We start from the raw sequence: 17,552 nt of genomic DNA on the forward strand, positions 1-17,552 counted from the left end.
TCATCTAAATTCTTGCACTAGCACTATAGGATTTCCCCCCCCCCCCTCTCATGCCCTGTACCACCCCCAAATCTGCTCTGAAGGGTTGGGAGAAACCCAGAATAAACTTGGCAGGGTACAGAGGGATGAGAAAGAATGTTTAGTTGTAAATGGAGAAATTGTTATACTGACGGAACGTTCACCTTAATGCTATATTCAGTACAACCCTTTGTCATATGCTCATCAGAACATGCAGTGATTAACAGGCAGTCAATTTCTCTCTTAGCAATGAGTCTCAGTTTCAGTTTGCAGAAGCCCAAAAGGAACTTTATTAGGCAGAAGAAACACCATACAGAAAGGTTAAAAACAGGAAGAGCTAATGCAGAGAATCTAGCCATTGTGTGGCCCTCAGCCATCCAGAATAGGCGCTCATGAAGTTTGCTGCTAAGTCATTTTGAAATGATGATTTTCATCTGCCACAAACGGCAGCTGCCCATCCTGTTTCTGGAAAGGAGAGTGCTCTTCACTTCTTATCATCTGCTTTGCCTGTAGCAAGACAAGGTGGGGAAAAGAGTTAATGGACCCAAGTTACACATTTTGAAACCAGCTGTAGCACTCCAAGTCTACACCAACCATGGAAGGGAGGCTCAGTCACAGATTCTGCTCTGACTCCAGCCTTGGCCCTGCAAGACTATCATCAGAAATGGAATTTCATTTGCCTCCTTAAAGAGGACCCTGAACTGCCTCAGCCTTGGCCTCCCACTTGCAGCCAACATGATCTCACAAGAGTTCGCTACCTTGTGAGACTTCCTGGACGTCCTGTAGAAGGGGTTGCCATGGCAATGGAACTGGAACTGACTCCATCACACCACTTGTGGCTCTGAGGGATGGTACTGTGCCTAAATAGGGCTACTCCATATTTTCCTGCTACTTCCTGTGAACAATTCCCACCCCCCTCTTGCTGCCCAAGAAGGTGGGTGGATGGATAAGGAAGCAGCTAGGGCATGATCCCAAACACCAGTCCACCTGGAATATCACTTCCTTATCTCCTTGGTCTTCTTGGTCTTATCCCAACAGAGTATTTAATATTTCAGTGCATGTCAGCAACACAGCCTCTGTTCAAAGCAGCGTTCTCTAACCTACTGAACTACAATATCCATAATTCCTGACTACTGGCTAAGATATCTGGGGATGATGGGAGTTGTAGTCCAAAACCATCTGGGCACCCAAGGCTGAGAATCGTCTTTTGAAGGACTTATTAAGTGAATTTATTATCTGAATTACAGCTGAGGCAGGTAAACTGTTTCAGACCAAAGGAGAAAAGAAAGGGCCATACTGGGCCTCCATGCCTGCATTGCAGAGAAGCCAGGCAATGAAGAAGAAGTCACAGGTTGCTTGGTGAGGGGTGAGGCTGAGGGAGGAGGGAGGAGACAGTGGAGCTATAGGCAGAATGGAAACGAGAATAATTTGGGTGCAACTGTGGTAAAGGCCATTCTCTTTTGGATTTAGCAGCCAAACCAATCAAAAGCCCACATAATCTAAGGACTGATGTGAAACTTGTAGCTAAAAAAAATTGAAATAAGGAACAATAAAGGATTAACAAAAATTTTAATTATAAAGGAGATGCAAGGGGATTCATTAAAACACAAGGATCTACAAAAGGCGAGAGGGAAGTCAAAGGGATATGTGCTTTGCTTTGCTTTCTCTTATTTGACGCTTGTAAAATTTGAAAAACTCAAAAAAATAAAAATATATTTTTAAAAGCCCACATATTCTAGATTTCCGCATGGCACATGTAGAGAAGACAAGGGGCACCATGCCCGAGATGTCAGCGGGCCAATTCATAGCCCGCCTTTCTGTCACCATGAAATTCAACATGGTTCATGTGGGCTTGCTTGGACCTGCTTAGCTTCAGCAAAGTGGCCGCATTATCCTATGGCTTGTACTAAACACTCCCTCAACCCGCCATGAAGAAGGAAGCCTCACCATTAGTCCCCGAAACACTTCCGGAGAAACTGTGGAGGAAAAGAAGAAGGGGAAGCATTAACTATCAATGTTAGACCAAATGTACTTTGTGAAACAGCCCACCTTCCAACCTGGGGTTGTTATTCTAAGTTAAGAAGAATTTGCCACTTTAGCTAGTGGCTGTGTGGTTGCCTATCTCTTTCCCTCTGATTACCTCTTCTTTGACAGGTGGAGGGGGACAATACTGTCATCTCTTGTTTTTTGTTTTACTTTTGGTATTGCAGTTGAACAGTATCTTAGAGGGCAGAATTTTGCAATGTAAAAAATACAGCCAGCAAAGTGGCTCCTCCTGCCATCCCCAGGGCTGTATGAACTTTTGGTCCAGACCATAACTTCCTGCAGTTGCTCTGAGTAGAAGAACCAGAGTAACAAAGCTTTCTGGGAAACATTTGCGTGATTGAGCATTCTTCCTACTTTGACCTGAAGAATAGGTATGCAGCTGCTGGAAAACTGCATACCAAAGAACAAATGGTAGGAGCAATGTGAAGCAATGGGTGGAATGGAGCATTAGGTTGGACGTGGGGTATACAAGATTAATTCCTTACTTATGCATCAAGTATACTATGGGTCAGGGAAACCATGACAGTTAAAGTTGGTATGATCCTAAATGCATAGTGCAGATGGAACCAGTGCCACCAGATCCCACCCCGTATGGATTAATCTCTGTGTCTAGAGCTTTGTTTGACACAAAACCAGTTTTTCGGTTTTACAACATGGGAAGCCAGCCTCGAGCTTGAAAGATTTATAGGAACAGAAGCACGAGATTAGCTCCGCAGCCTCCGCAGGGAAAATGTGTCAATATTTATCTCCCGTTTAATGCAATCTTGTATTTAATGCATGAGCCTGGTCACTATAGGTGGCCAAGAATTCCATGCAGGTGAGTGATTAAACCAGATTCTATCCTTCCCCTGTGCTCAGCATGGAAACCACATGGGATCCCCAGCACAGAGGAGTGAAGCTCTTTCCCAGTCAATACAAACCCCCAGTAGCCTAGTATTTATTGGCTGATTGAATGGCAGGCTAGTAACTGTTGTGGGTTATTAAAGGCTGGGTTAATACTCAGAATCTGGCAACCAGAGACATCTGCTCTCTTTGAGCACTAGGTCATAAGAGACCTGTCAAGTGACCTACTGGAGATCTTGGCCATCCAAGAGCTGGCGGTAGGTAGCAATCTCTTGCTCCAGCCGGGACTTGATGTCCATCAGGGTCTTATAGTCGCTGTTCTGACGCTCCATGTCCGATCGGACTTCAACCAGTTGCGCTTCGATGTTGCCGATCACCCCCTGGATCTGGCACAGCTGAGCCCCATAGCGAGCCTCCGTATCGGCCAAGGTGCCTTCCAGGGCAGCTTTCTGAGAAGAGAAGTGGTGTCGGTGAGAAAGTGTGGGGGGGTGTGCCAGAGACTGTCGCCAAGATATGGGTGTGAATTTTAAAGAAGTGTTGTAAGCATAATGGAAAACTGGGCTGCAGTTCAGAGAACAGGCGTCTGCAGCTAAATGGAAATATTTGTTTGGAAGTCAATACTGAAACCCTGGGATTTGCCAATGCCCTTCTCAGAACACCTTTCAGAAGCACTGCACAGTGTTTACACTGCTATGCTGGCATTAGTTGGCCAGAACTCACCTGGTGTGGTGTTTTAATATATGCTAAGTATTTATTGCTGCATTTCAACCAACTGCTGACTGCCATGAGGACTTGAAATATGGTGGGCTACAAATATAAATTAACACTATCATTTGCACTGTGCAACAGTTGTCTTGCTCTGAGATTAGCAGTAGCTCGCAGTTTCAGGAAAAAGAAGAAGCCCGTATTTGTAGAGAAACAATTAGGAAGTGGGTAAGTAATTTTATCCCTGTGTTTTCAACTTTTCCCTTCTCAGATAATAGGGGGAATGTGTGCTTGTGTGCAAGTGAGCGTGCACATTCATTGTGTTCTAGAGCAGGGTTTCCCAAACTTGGGTTTCCAGCTGTTTTTGGACTATAACCTCCATCATCTCTAGCTAACAAGACCAGTGGTCAGGGATGATGGGAATTGTAGTCCAAGAACAGCTTGGAGACACTGTTCTAGAGTTTCCATGTCCCTAAAGTATAAGAAGAGCCTTCTGGACCAAGCCAATGGCCCACCTATGGCCCACCTAGTCCAGCATCCTGTCATCGCAGCAGACAACCTGATGTCTGTGGGAAACCCACAAGGAGGACATGAGCACAACTGCCCACCTGTGATTCCCATCAACTGGTATTCAGAGGCCTATGGCCTACTGTGGTGGAGGTTGACTCTTTCACACACACCCTACAAAAGGCAAACACAACCCGTGACTACTTATTTCAGTACCCAAGCAGTAGAAATAACCCATCACCACTCCACGTACCATGCTGAGCTGAGACTGGAGCTCAATCTCCAGGCCTTGGAGGGTCCTCCTCAAGTCTGTGATCTCAGTCTTGCTGCTCTGAAGTTGCTCGGTGTTGACCGCAACTTCTCGATTCAGTTCTTCAGTCTGTTTGTTTGTTTAAGGGGAGAAATAAAGAAGAATATGTCAACATTCACATTGAATTTATTTACACCGCATTCGTTTTATTACGGGCCCTTCTGATATCCTTTCTAATGTTCATTCATGGTGATTTGTGCTTACAGTGGTATGGGGACAATTCTATATCACACCACTTTTAATACTCTTTGCACCTGCAAACGTTTTGGGGTGAATGTCCCCATTGCTTCCTGCTGAAATCCTGCAACTTTTCATAGCACAAATGTCCTGCAGTGGAGGGAGTCTCTCCTGGTTTTGTAACACTATAACTGAAGAGCATCCCTCCAGATGACACTAACGCGGTAGCGTTGGGGAAGCATTGCAGAACAACCATATAAGGCGGAATGAAGTGTCCAGTATACATCCACCACTAATGCACTATGACGTGTTGCAGAATACACCTGCAAATTTTTTTTCACAAATCTAGAGGAGCTCTACATTTACATTTTATTGCACTGTATTCAGCAGTACAATTTTGTGGGCATGGTGAGTTCACAGCAGCCCAGTTTTCTTCAATTTCTTGGTTTGTTTTTTAACAAACTTCCCTTTCTTTCCTTCTCTCCCAGGCTTTTCCATCTCACCTTGGTGGTGAACCAAGCCTCAGCGTCCCTCCTGTTCTTCTCAGCCAGCTTCTCGTACTGGTCTCTCATATCAGTCAGAGCCTTGGTGAGGTCAATGCCAGGAGCAGAGTCAACTTCAACGCTCACTTGGCCTCCCACTTGCCCAGACATAGAACTCATTTCCTGTAAAAAGAGACCAAGACATAGGCATTAATTGCAGGTGTGTCAGCAGAGCAACAATGCCTAACAGCTATCCTTTTATCTAGGGTTAGGCACGCTATCCCACATTCCCTTTGGGCTAACATAGGGATTATCTGAGGTTGTCTGGAAAAACAGAAAGAGTGTGTCATAACAACATAGAACTGTAGAGCTGGAATGACCCCAAGGGCCATCTACTCCAGCCCCAAGCAATGCAGGAATCACAGCTAAATAATCCCTGACAAATAGCCACCCAACCTCTGTTTAAACATCTCCCATGAAGGAGAGTCCACAACCTTCTGAGTTAGTCTCAGATTGTTGGGGGGACTGTCAAGGGGGTATCAGGAAAAACTATGGGTGGTGTTCAAATAAGTCCAACTCAGAGTAGACCCATTTAAGTTAATGACCCCAAGTTAGTGCCTTCACTGGGTCTACTCTGAGTAGGACTAGTGTTGAAGACTATCCTTTATCCACTCTCCTTCCCTGGAACCGAAAGTTGCATCTTCCTGCTCCTCAGTCACACTCCTCTTTCCCTTGAAGATGTCGAAATGGGAGCAGCACCACAGGAATGCTTGAAGATGAGGGGTTTCCTATGCCCACCCACCCCTCATTCCCCAGCAGGCTGTCCTGCAGCATGTCAAGGGCCAGGTCAACAGAGAGAGGAGAGACCATGGCTACATCCTCTCATCTCACCATGCAGCTCTGCTGCTATCCCCTCCACCACCACGGAAGGGTGTGTGTGTGTGCTTTGGCATCTGGTGGAGGCTGGTTTTTGAGGGTGGCAGAGGTTGGTAGAAAGCCAAGAATTCTTCTCCGCCTTCTATGTGGTCCTCTGTGCATGATGTCTCACCATACGTTAAATCTGAGGCCTCAGTAATGAGGAATAGACGATGGCACTGTGATCCTGCTGCATCTGGAAGGCTACAAGCTCCCCATCCATCTCTATTTCAGAGTCATCCTTCTTATCCTCCTAACATCTGGCAATCTGAAACTGCTTCTGCAGCAGGGCCTTCTCAGTTATGGCTCCCTGATTTTGGAACTCCGTACATTGCAGATATGTCTGCCCGCTAGAGCCTTTTCATCACCTAATGAAGATGGATCTGTTCCATTTGGCCTTTGATGATTAATGAGATGGGTTTGCCCATTGCTGGATGTTGATGTTCTGTGAGTTATATATGGTGACTATGGCAATGGTGGCTTTATAGTTTCATTGGTGGTCTTCTAATACTCTACTTTATTGGAAACTCTTACTGACCTGGGAACTTTTAGAACTGTAGTATATACTTATTATTAGCATCAAAAAAAAAGAAACAGCAACAATAAAGTAATAATAAACAATAAATTGTCATTTTGTTACATTATCATTATGCTACCATGCTTCAAAATGCTGAATGCTGCCTTTCTTTACCTCCTCGTGGTTCTTCTTAAGGTAAGCCAGTTCCTCCTTCAGGTTCTCAATCTGCATCTCCAGATCAGTTCTAGCCAAGGTCAGCTCATCCAGGACTCTGCGCAGCCCATTGATGTCAGCCTCAACACTCATGCGCAGGGCTTGCTCAGACTCAAACCTTTTAAAACAAATCAATGCCAGCAAATGATGATCAATTGCTAAAATTGTCTGAGCTGGCTTAATCTAATCACTGTGAAATGTAGAGTGCCAAGAAAACTAGTCTCCCCCCGCATAAAGGTAAAGGTAAAGGGACCCCTGACAGTTAAGTCCAGTCGCGAACGACTCTGGGGTTGTGGCGCTCATCTCGCTTCACATGCTGAGGGAGCCGGCGTTTGTCTGCAGACAGTTTTTCTGCATCATGTGGCCAGCATGATTAAGCTGCTTCTGGCGCAACAGGGCACTGACACCAGAGCAGTGCACAGAAATGTGGTTTACCTTCCCGCTGCAGCAGTACCTTTTTATCTACTTGCACTGATGTGCTTTCGAACTGCTAGGTTGGCAGGAGCTGGGACCGAGCAACGGCAGGTCACCCATTGCGGGGATTTGAACTGCTGACCTTTTGATCAGCAAGCCAGAGGCTCAGTGGTTTAGACCATAGCATCCCCCGCATACTCTGCTCAATATTTCACCATAGCTCTGAGCATCATGGCCATTTCTATTTCTCTGCCTATAAAAAGTTGTCTCACTTGGTTTTGAAGTCATCAGCCGCCAGCCTGGCATTATCAATCTGCAGGATAACCTTGTTGTTGTCAATTGTCGCTTCAAGGATCTGCAAGAAAAGAGGCGACCCGTGTTGGGTTATTTGCTTTCATATGTATTGTAAGTTTTCTCTTTTTTAAAAAAAAAAAATAAATGTTTGGTGGCCATCGACACACATTGATTGATTTGCTTGCAATGATGTATGAAAGGTGTGGCTCAGCACATTGTGGAGGGGAAATGGTCTTCTGAATGTACATCATCATTGCTTGTTTTATTATTATTATTATTAAATTTCTATATCACTTTATATTTTTAATAAAAATATCAAAGTGGTTTACAGCATATTAAAATCAATAATCAATAAAACATTAGCCGGGCGATGTTCCTCCGGCCTCATGAGGAGCCTGTTCAGTAGGGCTGGTGAGTCTGTTATTACATCCTGAAAAAAGCTGGAACACTTAGGGCCGGCCCTACCATGAGACAAAGTGATGCAGCTATGTCAGAGGCCTAATGCTGAGGAACAGGGAATGGACTGAGCTTTATGTGCCTCCAGTGGTGGCTGGCACCCATTGGGGCTTGTATTGGAGAAGGCTGGGAGATCAACAGTAGGTGCAGCCAGAGCCAATGACAGACAGAGCCACTCCCTGATTGTTGTAAGAAGGCAGGCAAGTGGGAGCTAGTTGAGGGCAGACTGAGGTTGGAGGGGCAGTTCCCCATTTGCCTATATGAACCAGCTTCCACTGTGGGGCACACTGTCTGGCCTTCTCCCCTGAAGACAGCCTGTTGCCTCCTGGGGCAGTGCAAGATGCTGTCCTGTTGCCAGCATCCAAGCACGATACAAAACCACCAATCTGGTTGACTTTAGCAAGTGGAATGTGGCAGGTACCATCTTCCCTTTTGCACCAGGCAAAAAAATGTCTTAGGTCAGCCCTGGATTCACTTGTTCACCCAAGTCTATAGCATCACGTTATACTGATTTTTCCATAACATAAAGACGTGACTCAGCCTACATGACCACTTGGAACAGGCATGTGTCTCTTGTGGCCTTCCAGATGTGATCAGATCCATCCATCCCAGCCAGCAGGGCCTGTGGTCAGGGATGCTGGGAGCTGTAGTCAACAACATCTGGAGGACCATAGGTTCCTCATCCCTCTTTTAGAATAATACCAGCTCCACCAGATCAGTGACTGGCCCAGCATTGTTTTCTATCCTTAGATTATGTTGTGACAGATCCCCAGCTCATAGGCTGAATAATTCACAGTGACATCTGTAAACTGTCAATGGACAGACATCCTTACTCATCCCTCACCCACATGCCACCAGAATCTACCCTAAGCTCTGCCCATAGCCTGCTGGCTTTGACCCAGCTGTATAGCTGACGTGCTAAGTTCCTTGCTGGCTCTAGTTTATTTCAGGCCCTGCTCAGGGACCTGAAGGGTAAAAATGAAAAGTGACAAGCCTCCTTGGGAGGCGATGGTCATGAACTCTCAAGGCTGGTGCAGATTTCCTTACAATAACTGTTTGCTTTTGTGCTTCTCCGTGTGTGCCTTGAGGGCGTGTGTGCTTCATTCATAAACAAACTCCCATTGTGTGCTGATGACTCTGCTAGAGCAAAATAAACCTTGTCTTGTACATAAAGAGAGAAGATTACGGTGCACATAGCTTAGCCAACATCCACAGTTTTCTTGTCTGTTTCCCCCCCCCCCTTTTAGAAATAACAGTAGGTTCAACCACAGGTTCTCGAACAAAGCCACAGCAGTCCTGCGGTAACAAGGTTGACTTCAGAACCAAGAGGCCTCTGCTGAGGAACCAGTTCAGGTCTGTGTGAAACCTCTTAGTAAGTCAGGATGGTGGTGCATGAAGGGATGAGTGAAAGAATCAGAAGCAGGAGTGGGGAGGAAACTCTTTCACCCCATCCACCAGGGAGAGCACAGGATTTAAACTTCACGGAGACAAAGGCTTAAATATTAGGAAGAACTTTCCAGTTGCAAGAGAGGTTCAGAACTAGAAAAGTATTTATCTCTCATAGGTCATGTGCGAGATGTATGTGGTAAAAAAGCATTTACTCAAGCTTCCTCAAACTCGGCCCTCCAGATGTTTTGAGACTACAATTCCCATCATCCCTGACCACTGGCCCTGCTAGCTAGGGATCATGGGAATTGTAGGCCAAAAAACATCTGGAGGGCCGAGTTTGAGGAAGCCTGCATTTGCTGCTAGGATGAAGAACCTGACACCCTCCTGATATTGTTGGACTACAACTCCCATCATTCCAAGCCAGCATGGCTGATGGCCACAGGTGACCAAAACACTTGGAGGACCATGAGTTTTGCACCCACCACGACTGCTAGAAAAGCAATGCTGTATCACAAGAATTGCAGCTGATGGTATGTATCCATAACTGGTTCTGGCTCACCGAACACATTATCATTCCATGTGAGAGAGACTCAGGATGTGGTGAAAATACCTCTCAGTCTCCATTCCTGACCTTATGACATGGGAAGGGATAATGCCCAACCTCATATGGGAATGAAGGAGAGACAGAGTCTTAGGAGCATAAATCTAGGCAATTGCCACACTTCCAAATGTACATTCGGACTAAGCAACTAACAGGGCAAGTCTATGCATGTTTCTTCAGATGTAAATCCTGTTCAGTAAGGCTTGCTCCCTAGTAAGTGTGTACAGGGTTGCAGTCTAAATCTTGCTTTATTACATGCATCACATATAGTGTCCCTGGTCCACTCTTGCAAACCCTGAAAATAAATTCCCATTCAGTTCTAAGATTGATTGTGAACATTGGCTTCTAGAATTTGATATTTGGTGGTTGCTCAGCCAAGTTCCATTAAGAGCTATCGAGGATCAGAATACTGCTGAACTGAGGGCAGTGCCAGCAACAGCTTCACGTAGCTGCAGTGCTAGAAAAGGTAGCCCAGCGTGACCAAACTCTGATAATGCCAGAGGGCATTAATAACTGAAGCCAGACATTGTTTGCTGCAATCTTGGAGCCAGGAAACAAAACAGATAAGGAAACTGGCTGTATTCAAACAGTTTCCATTGCAATCAGTCAGATAAAGAGATGGATTGCATTGCATTCTGGTGCTATGAATACACCAGAATGGGTAAAATGACTGAATTTGCAGCAATGCACAGAACAAAGCTGTTTGCAAATGCAACATCTTGCAGCCACATGTATCCAAATAAGGGATTTGTGGCAAAAAAAGGGGGGAGACCTTTGTGGGGCTAACCACTACAGGGGCGACCGGCACATGTATTCTCCACAGAGGAAAGGGGGCTAAATGGAAATTATTGCTAATGAACAGCATGTGGAATTAATCCACTGTATCACTTCCTGGTTGAGACAGGTGCAGCTGCAGTATTTAATGCCTGGCTTTGATTCTTGTCTCATTCACCCAGTTGTGAAGATACTGCACCAGCCCTGTGCTGTTCACCTAGTAAGGGAGGCTACTGTGACGCCCATCCTCAGTAGGGCAAAACTGAAGTGCAAGCATCTGAATGCAGCCTTTTCATTGTGCAAGCTCTTACCAAACATGCACAGTCATCCAAGCTAGGTTGCTATTGCACCCACTTTACAGATGGAAGTGCCGAGAGGTCGGGACTTCCTAACCAGACCTACCCAGCTCAGCTATTTGTGTGGGTGGGTGTAGTTCTCCACCTCTGCCGTTTTCACAGCTAGGCCCTTGGTGTGTGTTGAGCACTCCACGTCCCCTCCCACCGTGCGGCTTACAAATGTGAAGTCCTACCTTGTCTCTGAGGTCTTCGATGGTCTTGTAATAGTGGCTGTAGTCCCTGGATGGGCTGGTGGGAGACTGCTTCTGGTGCCACTCTCGGATCTTCACCTCCAGCTCTGTGTTGGCTTCCTCCAGAGCATGCACCTTGTCCAGGTAGTTGGCCAGGCGGTCGTTCAGGTTTTGCATAGTGACCTTCTCGTTTCCGGACAGGAGGCCATCGTTGCTGCCGCCAAAGCCACCTCCAATACCTCCCCCAAAGCCCCCGCCAAAGCCCCCACCGTAGCCCCCACCAAGGCCACCACCATAGCAAGAACCAGCTCCTCCGCCATAGCCAAGCCCTAGGCCTCCTCCAGCCCCAGAGGAGACGAACCTAGCGGAAGACATGGAAATGCCCTGGCCGCCAGATCCACCATGGATGCTTGGAGCTCTGAAGGAAGACCCGCCATAGCCCCCGCCAGAGACGGATTGCCTGAAGCTGTAACTGGCCATTGAGAGGGGATTTCTGAAAGCAGCTCTTGGTAAGCGAGTTAACACAGTGTGTGTTCTGGAGGCAGAAATGTGAGCAACGCTTCTCTACCTGCCTCCTTTTATGTCAGCCTCTGGGTTGGGGTGGGGGGGGGGGGAGAGAGGGTTGTCCACCCAACAAAGCTGATATGTGAGTCCTCTGGAACGGACCAGCCCTAAACACTCATTGGTCAGTCAGCACAAAGTGGGCTGTGTTTCTTTCCCAAGTGTTTGCAAAGAAACTGAATTTTCCTCCTCTCCCCTCCCCTTTTCCCCTTTGTCTTACCTTGCTGTGTCGCCCCCCCCCCCATGCCAACAAAAGGTGTGATTCACGGTAGGTGGCTTTTGGCTCAGGGGAAAGGCACTGGTAAAACCTAGATGATAGTTTACTTAAGCCGCAGCTAAACCCTTGAGCACACACACCTGTCCGCACACACACACACACACACACCTGTACATAAACGCACACTCCTTTGTAGGAGCAGTTTGGGTGGGGGGTGGGTGGGGAGAACTTGTAGCTGCCAGTCACCCGGCAAAGTTGCTGGAGGTGAAATCGAGAGTGATGTGGTTGCTGAAAGGCTCTTGCATAGATGTAGCTCAGATAACAATCAGGTCCCTGTGAAAGGTGATCTGAGTATCTTCAAAGTGTCCCAGATTCAATGCCTGCTGCAACAAGGGGTCCCCTGTGAAAGGAAAACAAAAGCCTGCCTCAAACGACTGTCCCTCTCAGTTTCTTCTGTCGTTTTAGCCAGGCGGTAAAAAGCCTTCTGACAAGAAAGGCCCTCTTTTCTTATTCGAATGAAGTGGATATTTCTGGAATGTTTTTGCATAAGTACAAAGCCACGGGCCTTTTTTGTGTGTGGAATCATAGTTGGAAGAGATCCCAAGGGTCATCTAGTCCAACCCCCTGCAATGCTGGAATCTCAGTTAAAGCATCCATGACAGATGGCCATTTGGTCTCTGCTTAAAAACCCCCAAGGAAGGAGAGTCCACCACCTCCCAAGGGAGTCTGATTTACTGATAGACATCAGGGGTGAGGAGCCTTTGAAGTGTTATCAGATTCCATTTCCCAGCAGCCCCAGTCAGTGTGGCCAATGGTCAGGGATGTGGAAGGTGGAGCTATCCGGAGGAAACCAGGTCATGGAAGGCTGGACTAGATAAATGATTTTAATTTTTTTATTGACTTTCGTGTTATAAGCAGCAATAAAACAATAGACGCTAACATTTGAGGAGAGAGATGGTTCAGGATTGATCCAGTAGTACAGCTCAAGTTATAGCCTATCAGCCTAAAGTCTCTTTCCGGAGATGGTTGTGAGCCAAAGGATAAACTGTTGACCCAACTCTGTATAATAGCTCAGTGGTGGAGTCCATGTTCTGCATGTTGAAGCTCCCAGTTTCTTAATCCGTGCTTGAAGTTTCTCAAGTAGTGTACTAAGTCAGAATAGCCACCTCTTGGATAAATGAGCTAAGGGCCCGATATATGTAGATTTTTTTATTTAAAAAACCTATCAAATTTTAAAGCACATAAAAAGAAAAGTAAATATTACAGCTATCAAAACAATATTATGCACTTCAAAGAAACAAACTAAGATTGGCAGCCAATAAAATACTACAAAAGGAAGGTAAAAAGAGAAACAAGTACCTAAATAAAACAAAAAGTAGGTAATTATTTAAAACTAAGCAAAAACCAATAAATCAAGAGCTCTACAGTGTATACCATATCCAAATGACATCCACTGGGCAGGTGAGTTTTTTATTCATGTCTCTCAGAATGGATGAGTTCAAAATAAATTACAAAGTTTAATCAAACAGTTTTTGCTGGTTTTAGAGGTACCATGTGAGACCCTGTGTCAACCAAACCTTGTAGAATACAGGTAACGGGGAATGTCCATGCTATTCAACCTTAGTAAATATTATAAAACCAGACCACACTACAGTAATGTTCTCTCCCTTAGTCTGGCCTTGTACAATCCTCAGCTTATTTGTTATTTTTTCTAGTAATGCCATGTAAAGGTAAAGGTAAAGGTACCCCTGCCCGTACGGGCCAGTCTTGGCAGACTCTAGGGTTGTGCGCTCATCTCACCCTATAGGCCAGGGGCCAGCGCTGTCCGGAGACACTTCCAGGTCACGTGGCCAGCGTGATGAAGCTGCTCTGGCAAACCGGCACCAGAGCAGCACACGGAAACGCTGTTTACCTTCCCGCTATAAAGCGGTACCTATTTATCTGCTTGCACTTAAGGGTGCTTTCGAACTGCTAGGTGGGCAGGAGCTGGGACCGAACGACGGGAGCTCACCCCGCTGCAGGGATTCAAACTGCCGACCATGCGATCGGCAAGTCCTAGGCGCTGAGGTTTTACCCACAGCGCCACCCGCGTCCCTAATATCATACCAGTTTGACATATCCTAATATCCCATACCAGTTTGACAGCGTTGAGATCTTCCCAATGCCTAAAAGCTCTTTCAGATTGTAAGCTCTTTCCTGTGTAGATCTGAGCTGTCTACTGTAAAATATCCAATAAAGCCAGCTGTAATGTGTTATCTCAATCTGTTGCTTTGTTATTTTATTCTCACATGTAGATATTGAGCTCCACGTAAGCGTACCTATGCTATGCCAATCACAGCAATTGCACTCGCATTCATATAAACATAAAAATGGGAGCTAAAAACACATTTTAAAAAAGAACCCAGGAAACTCTAGCTTATCCCTCAGAGAGCTACAGTCCCCAGAATTCTTGACAAATAACCATCCCCAGATTTCTTTGTGGGAAGCCATGTGCTTTTAATGTGCTTTCAATGTATGGTGTGGATGCGAGCGATATCAACATTCATGTGAGTTAAGTATCAGAGCAGAGCTTCCCTCCATTCCTTCTCCCCTAGACCACAGTGTAGGAGAACTGAACTAAGAGTTACACAAGGAAGGAAGGAGATCCTGTGATCTTCAACTAGATCAACATGAATCAGATCTCACTTGGGAGTAGCGTGTTTTCCACTTTTCCACAATTCCAAAAGTGGCCAGACTTCTCTTTTGGCCTTTGAGGCTCTCCCTAGGACACCCCATCCCCCCTATGCCCTGTTTTGAACCCTCCTTGAATATTTTTGCCTGGCTGGAATATGCCCTTCAACTTCCATGATGCTTCTTGCTTGCCTGAATGGAAGATAGAGTTGTGTTGGCACACACAGAATCTGCCCAATTTTTTGCCTCTGGCCCATAGTTGTTTCCCTTTTTTTAAGGGAAATTCCTTTATTCCGAATAGGATTCCTCACAAGAAAAGGGAAAAGTTGACAGCTATGCTCTGGCCCTGCCCACCTTGGCATGTGGCCCCTGGAAGTTTGCTCAGAAGGCAATGTGCCCCCGACAGGCTGAAAATGGATCCCCACTCCTGTTCTAGTACAACTCATGGAAGATTCATGAATTATCCTTGAAAGCACAGGCAGTGTTTTTGCACGTAGCAGTCGCTATTTGGCAACGGCTGATGTCCCGTATGCGGGTTCTCAGGGGTTTGGCCAGCCCTAGAGCAGGTTGAGGTAAGCTTGCTTTTCTTGCTCGTTGACATATAGCACAGTGTGTGTATATCCACCTCTCACCAGTCTGTGGGCTAAAACCGCACACACGATGGTGTTGCTTGTCAGATAGGGAGGTTTCTCCCCCATAACACCACATCCTGTCTGTAACCGAGTCAAGAAAAACCTGTCCAGTAAGTCACCCTTCTTTGTTTCTTTTCTTTTCATAAGTTACTCTTCTGATGTTTCTCAAGAAGGTGAAAAGTTAACGTTGGGATGTTTGAACAGTGGTGACAGGCCTCAGGACAGAAAGCTAGCCATTGTGATCAGCACGACACCCCAATCTCTGAGTGGTGCAAGATTCCAGGGGTTCCGGGCACTCACCCAGAGTTCATGTTTTCTTTTGGTATGGAGGCACAACAGAGACTGCAGTATCTTTAGGATATATATTTTATTTACACATATATACAACCTGAGCATACGATGGAGGGGTTCACAGCATTAACACCCCAAAAGGGTCTTGTTTCTCCCCTAGCCGCAGCCTTGGATTCAGGCAGACATCAAACATTGCATAGGTGCCAACTCCCTGAGGCCCTGGGAGCTCAAGCGCCTCATGAAGGGGCCTTGCACCCAGAAATTTTGGCACCCATTGCCCCAGGCACCCACAGTTGTGGGGCCAAGCTGGCATTCCTGAAACATTTTATTCTCTGGTTTTTCAACCAGCTTCTAGCTTACCTAAATCCCTTCCTAACCTCTCTAAACTTTGGCTTTATCTGCTGAGGGAGGAGGAGCCCATCCATTTGCCATCTGTCAGGGGCTGGACTGAGGAGGAATGGTGGGGGCCACCCGCTTCTCCTGAACCTTCCCGAGAACAGGAGGACAGTATAGATTTAGAACAGTGGTTTGCAGAAGGGCATAGTTCAGAGGCTGCAGAGGGGAAAAGCTGGGAAATATTGGGAGAGGAACAACAGGAAGAAGAAGCATCAGGGGAGAGACAGCTGACAGACTCAGTGTTCTTGGAAAGCATTCCTGACCCCCCCCTCCCAGGACCAGGCAAGCTTTGAGAGTAGTAGAACAGAAAGCTCAGAGGCAGAAAGCTCAGATCACATAATGCAGTGGTGACATAGAATAGAAGAGACGGAGGGGGTGGGACCTTACATTATCTTAGAGAGACTGCATTCCTTCGCCTCTCTCTGTGCATAGTGAATAAATTACTTGGTAAGAAATCTTCTTGTTTCTCTGCTTCTGGGCTGCCACTGTGGGAGGGATCGTATTCCCTTAAGCCTGACACCATCTCACACCGAATGCCCTTGTTCCTTTCTTTTCCTTGTTTCCTATGGAAACAAGCCTGGCTTAATTAGCATTTAACACTTGCTGGGTCCAGGGATTAGAAGTCTGGTACTCATCTTAGCACCCAAAGCCTTGATTACATTCTAAAACTTACCGGGTCCACGGATGAGAGAGGTCTGGCACCCACAAACTTGTAACAGTACAGAAGCTTATCGGACAGGAAACTGAATCTTACTTCTATGCTAGCAGTGAGATAGTGCCAGGGGCAGCTCATTATATTTTCCCCATTATAAGCAAAACACTCCACCAGTGCCCCCCTCACAGCTGCCCGGCTGCCACCCTGCAGCTCCTGGCCCCTTCCCTGCCCCCCACCATTGCACCCATGCTGTCATGGGCCCTGCTGCCACAACTGTACCCTCAAACAGGCTCTGGTGTTTATTGATACAATACTTTTATTTTAGCTCTACTTGTTTGGGAGCAAAATACTCCTTCTTGAGGAGCCTGAAGACCTTGCAAGTACTTTGCTCTGAAAATATTCCTTTAAGCTTTCCGTCCAGGTTCGTGCAGTGTGACACATGTATTCCTTGAACTTGGTTGTCAACCTGAACCAGTCATCAAAGGCCATGAATCAGGATGCTGGCTGTCCACCACCAAGTATCAAGCAGTACGGAAATCTAGAGTGAGGTTTGCTACCACTGAGGACCACATTCACAGTAAAAATAAAATCTCCCTGCTGCTCCTGTATATCAGGAGTGGGAGAACTTCAGGACTTGTCTCATCTACTTTGAAGTTGTTTTACTAGAGTTCCAGGAGGTGCCCACCAGAGCCAGGTGCAAAAAGCATAGTTAGGATGAAAAGACAGGGTGCCTCTGAACATTCAGAGCCCAGGAATTGGTTTCAGTACCAGGGTGGAATAAGACTGGTGCTCCTTTCAAGCACATAAGTTTGTTCCTGGTTAGCTTTCTTCATTTCTTCAATGTAGGTTGATCTGCAATGTTCTGTTGATCTACTGCAGTCACTCAGAGTAGATCCTGATCTAACTTCTGCCTTCCTGTGTTCTTTATGTCTCTTGCGGCCAT

General features: G+C 46.2%; 1 protein-coding gene across 1 annotated transcript; it reads right to left on the bottom strand.

Annotated features, from left to right (window-relative positions):
* Positions 1 to 278: 278 nt before the first annotated feature.
* Positions 279 to 11,801, bottom strand: LOC310829830 (keratin, type I cytoskeletal 19-like). Its single transcript, XM_083708833.1, has 8 exons — positions 11,191 to 11,801; positions 7,420 to 7,502; positions 6,695 to 6,851; positions 5,110 to 5,271; positions 4,373 to 4,498; positions 3,136 to 3,356; positions 1,966 to 1,994; positions 279 to 525 (listed from the first exon to the last, which is right to left on the bottom strand). Exons 1-8 carry the CDS (start codon positions 11,665 to 11,667, stop codon positions 503 to 505), a joined length of 1,278 nt encoding a protein of 425 aa, XP_083564959.1. The 5' UTR covers positions 11,668 to 11,801; the 3' UTR covers positions 279 to 502.
* Positions 11,802 to 17,552: the final 5,751 nt, after the last annotated feature.

This window comes from Podarcis gaigeae, assembly GCF_964106915.1.
Source record: "Podarcis gaigeae genome assembly, chromosome: 13".
NCBI lineage: Eukaryota > Metazoa > Chordata > Lepidosauria > Squamata > Lacertidae > Podarcis > Podarcis gaigeae.

Excerpts from the sequence above, each read along its gene's own strand:
- LOC310829830 (XM_083708833.1), bottom strand. The coding sequence starts at position 11,667 with ATGGCCAGTTACAGCTTCAGGCAATCCGTCTCTGGCGGGGGCTATGGC. Across the intron at positions 7,503-11,190 it reads TCGAAGACCTCAGAGACAAG|ATCCTTGAAGCGACAATTGA; the intron begins GTAGGACTTCAC and ends CTTTTCTTGCAG. Across the intron at positions 526-1,965 it reads AAGTGTTTCGGGGACTAATG|GCAAAGCAGATGATAAGAAG; the intron begins GTGAGGCTTCCT and ends GTCTTGCTACAG.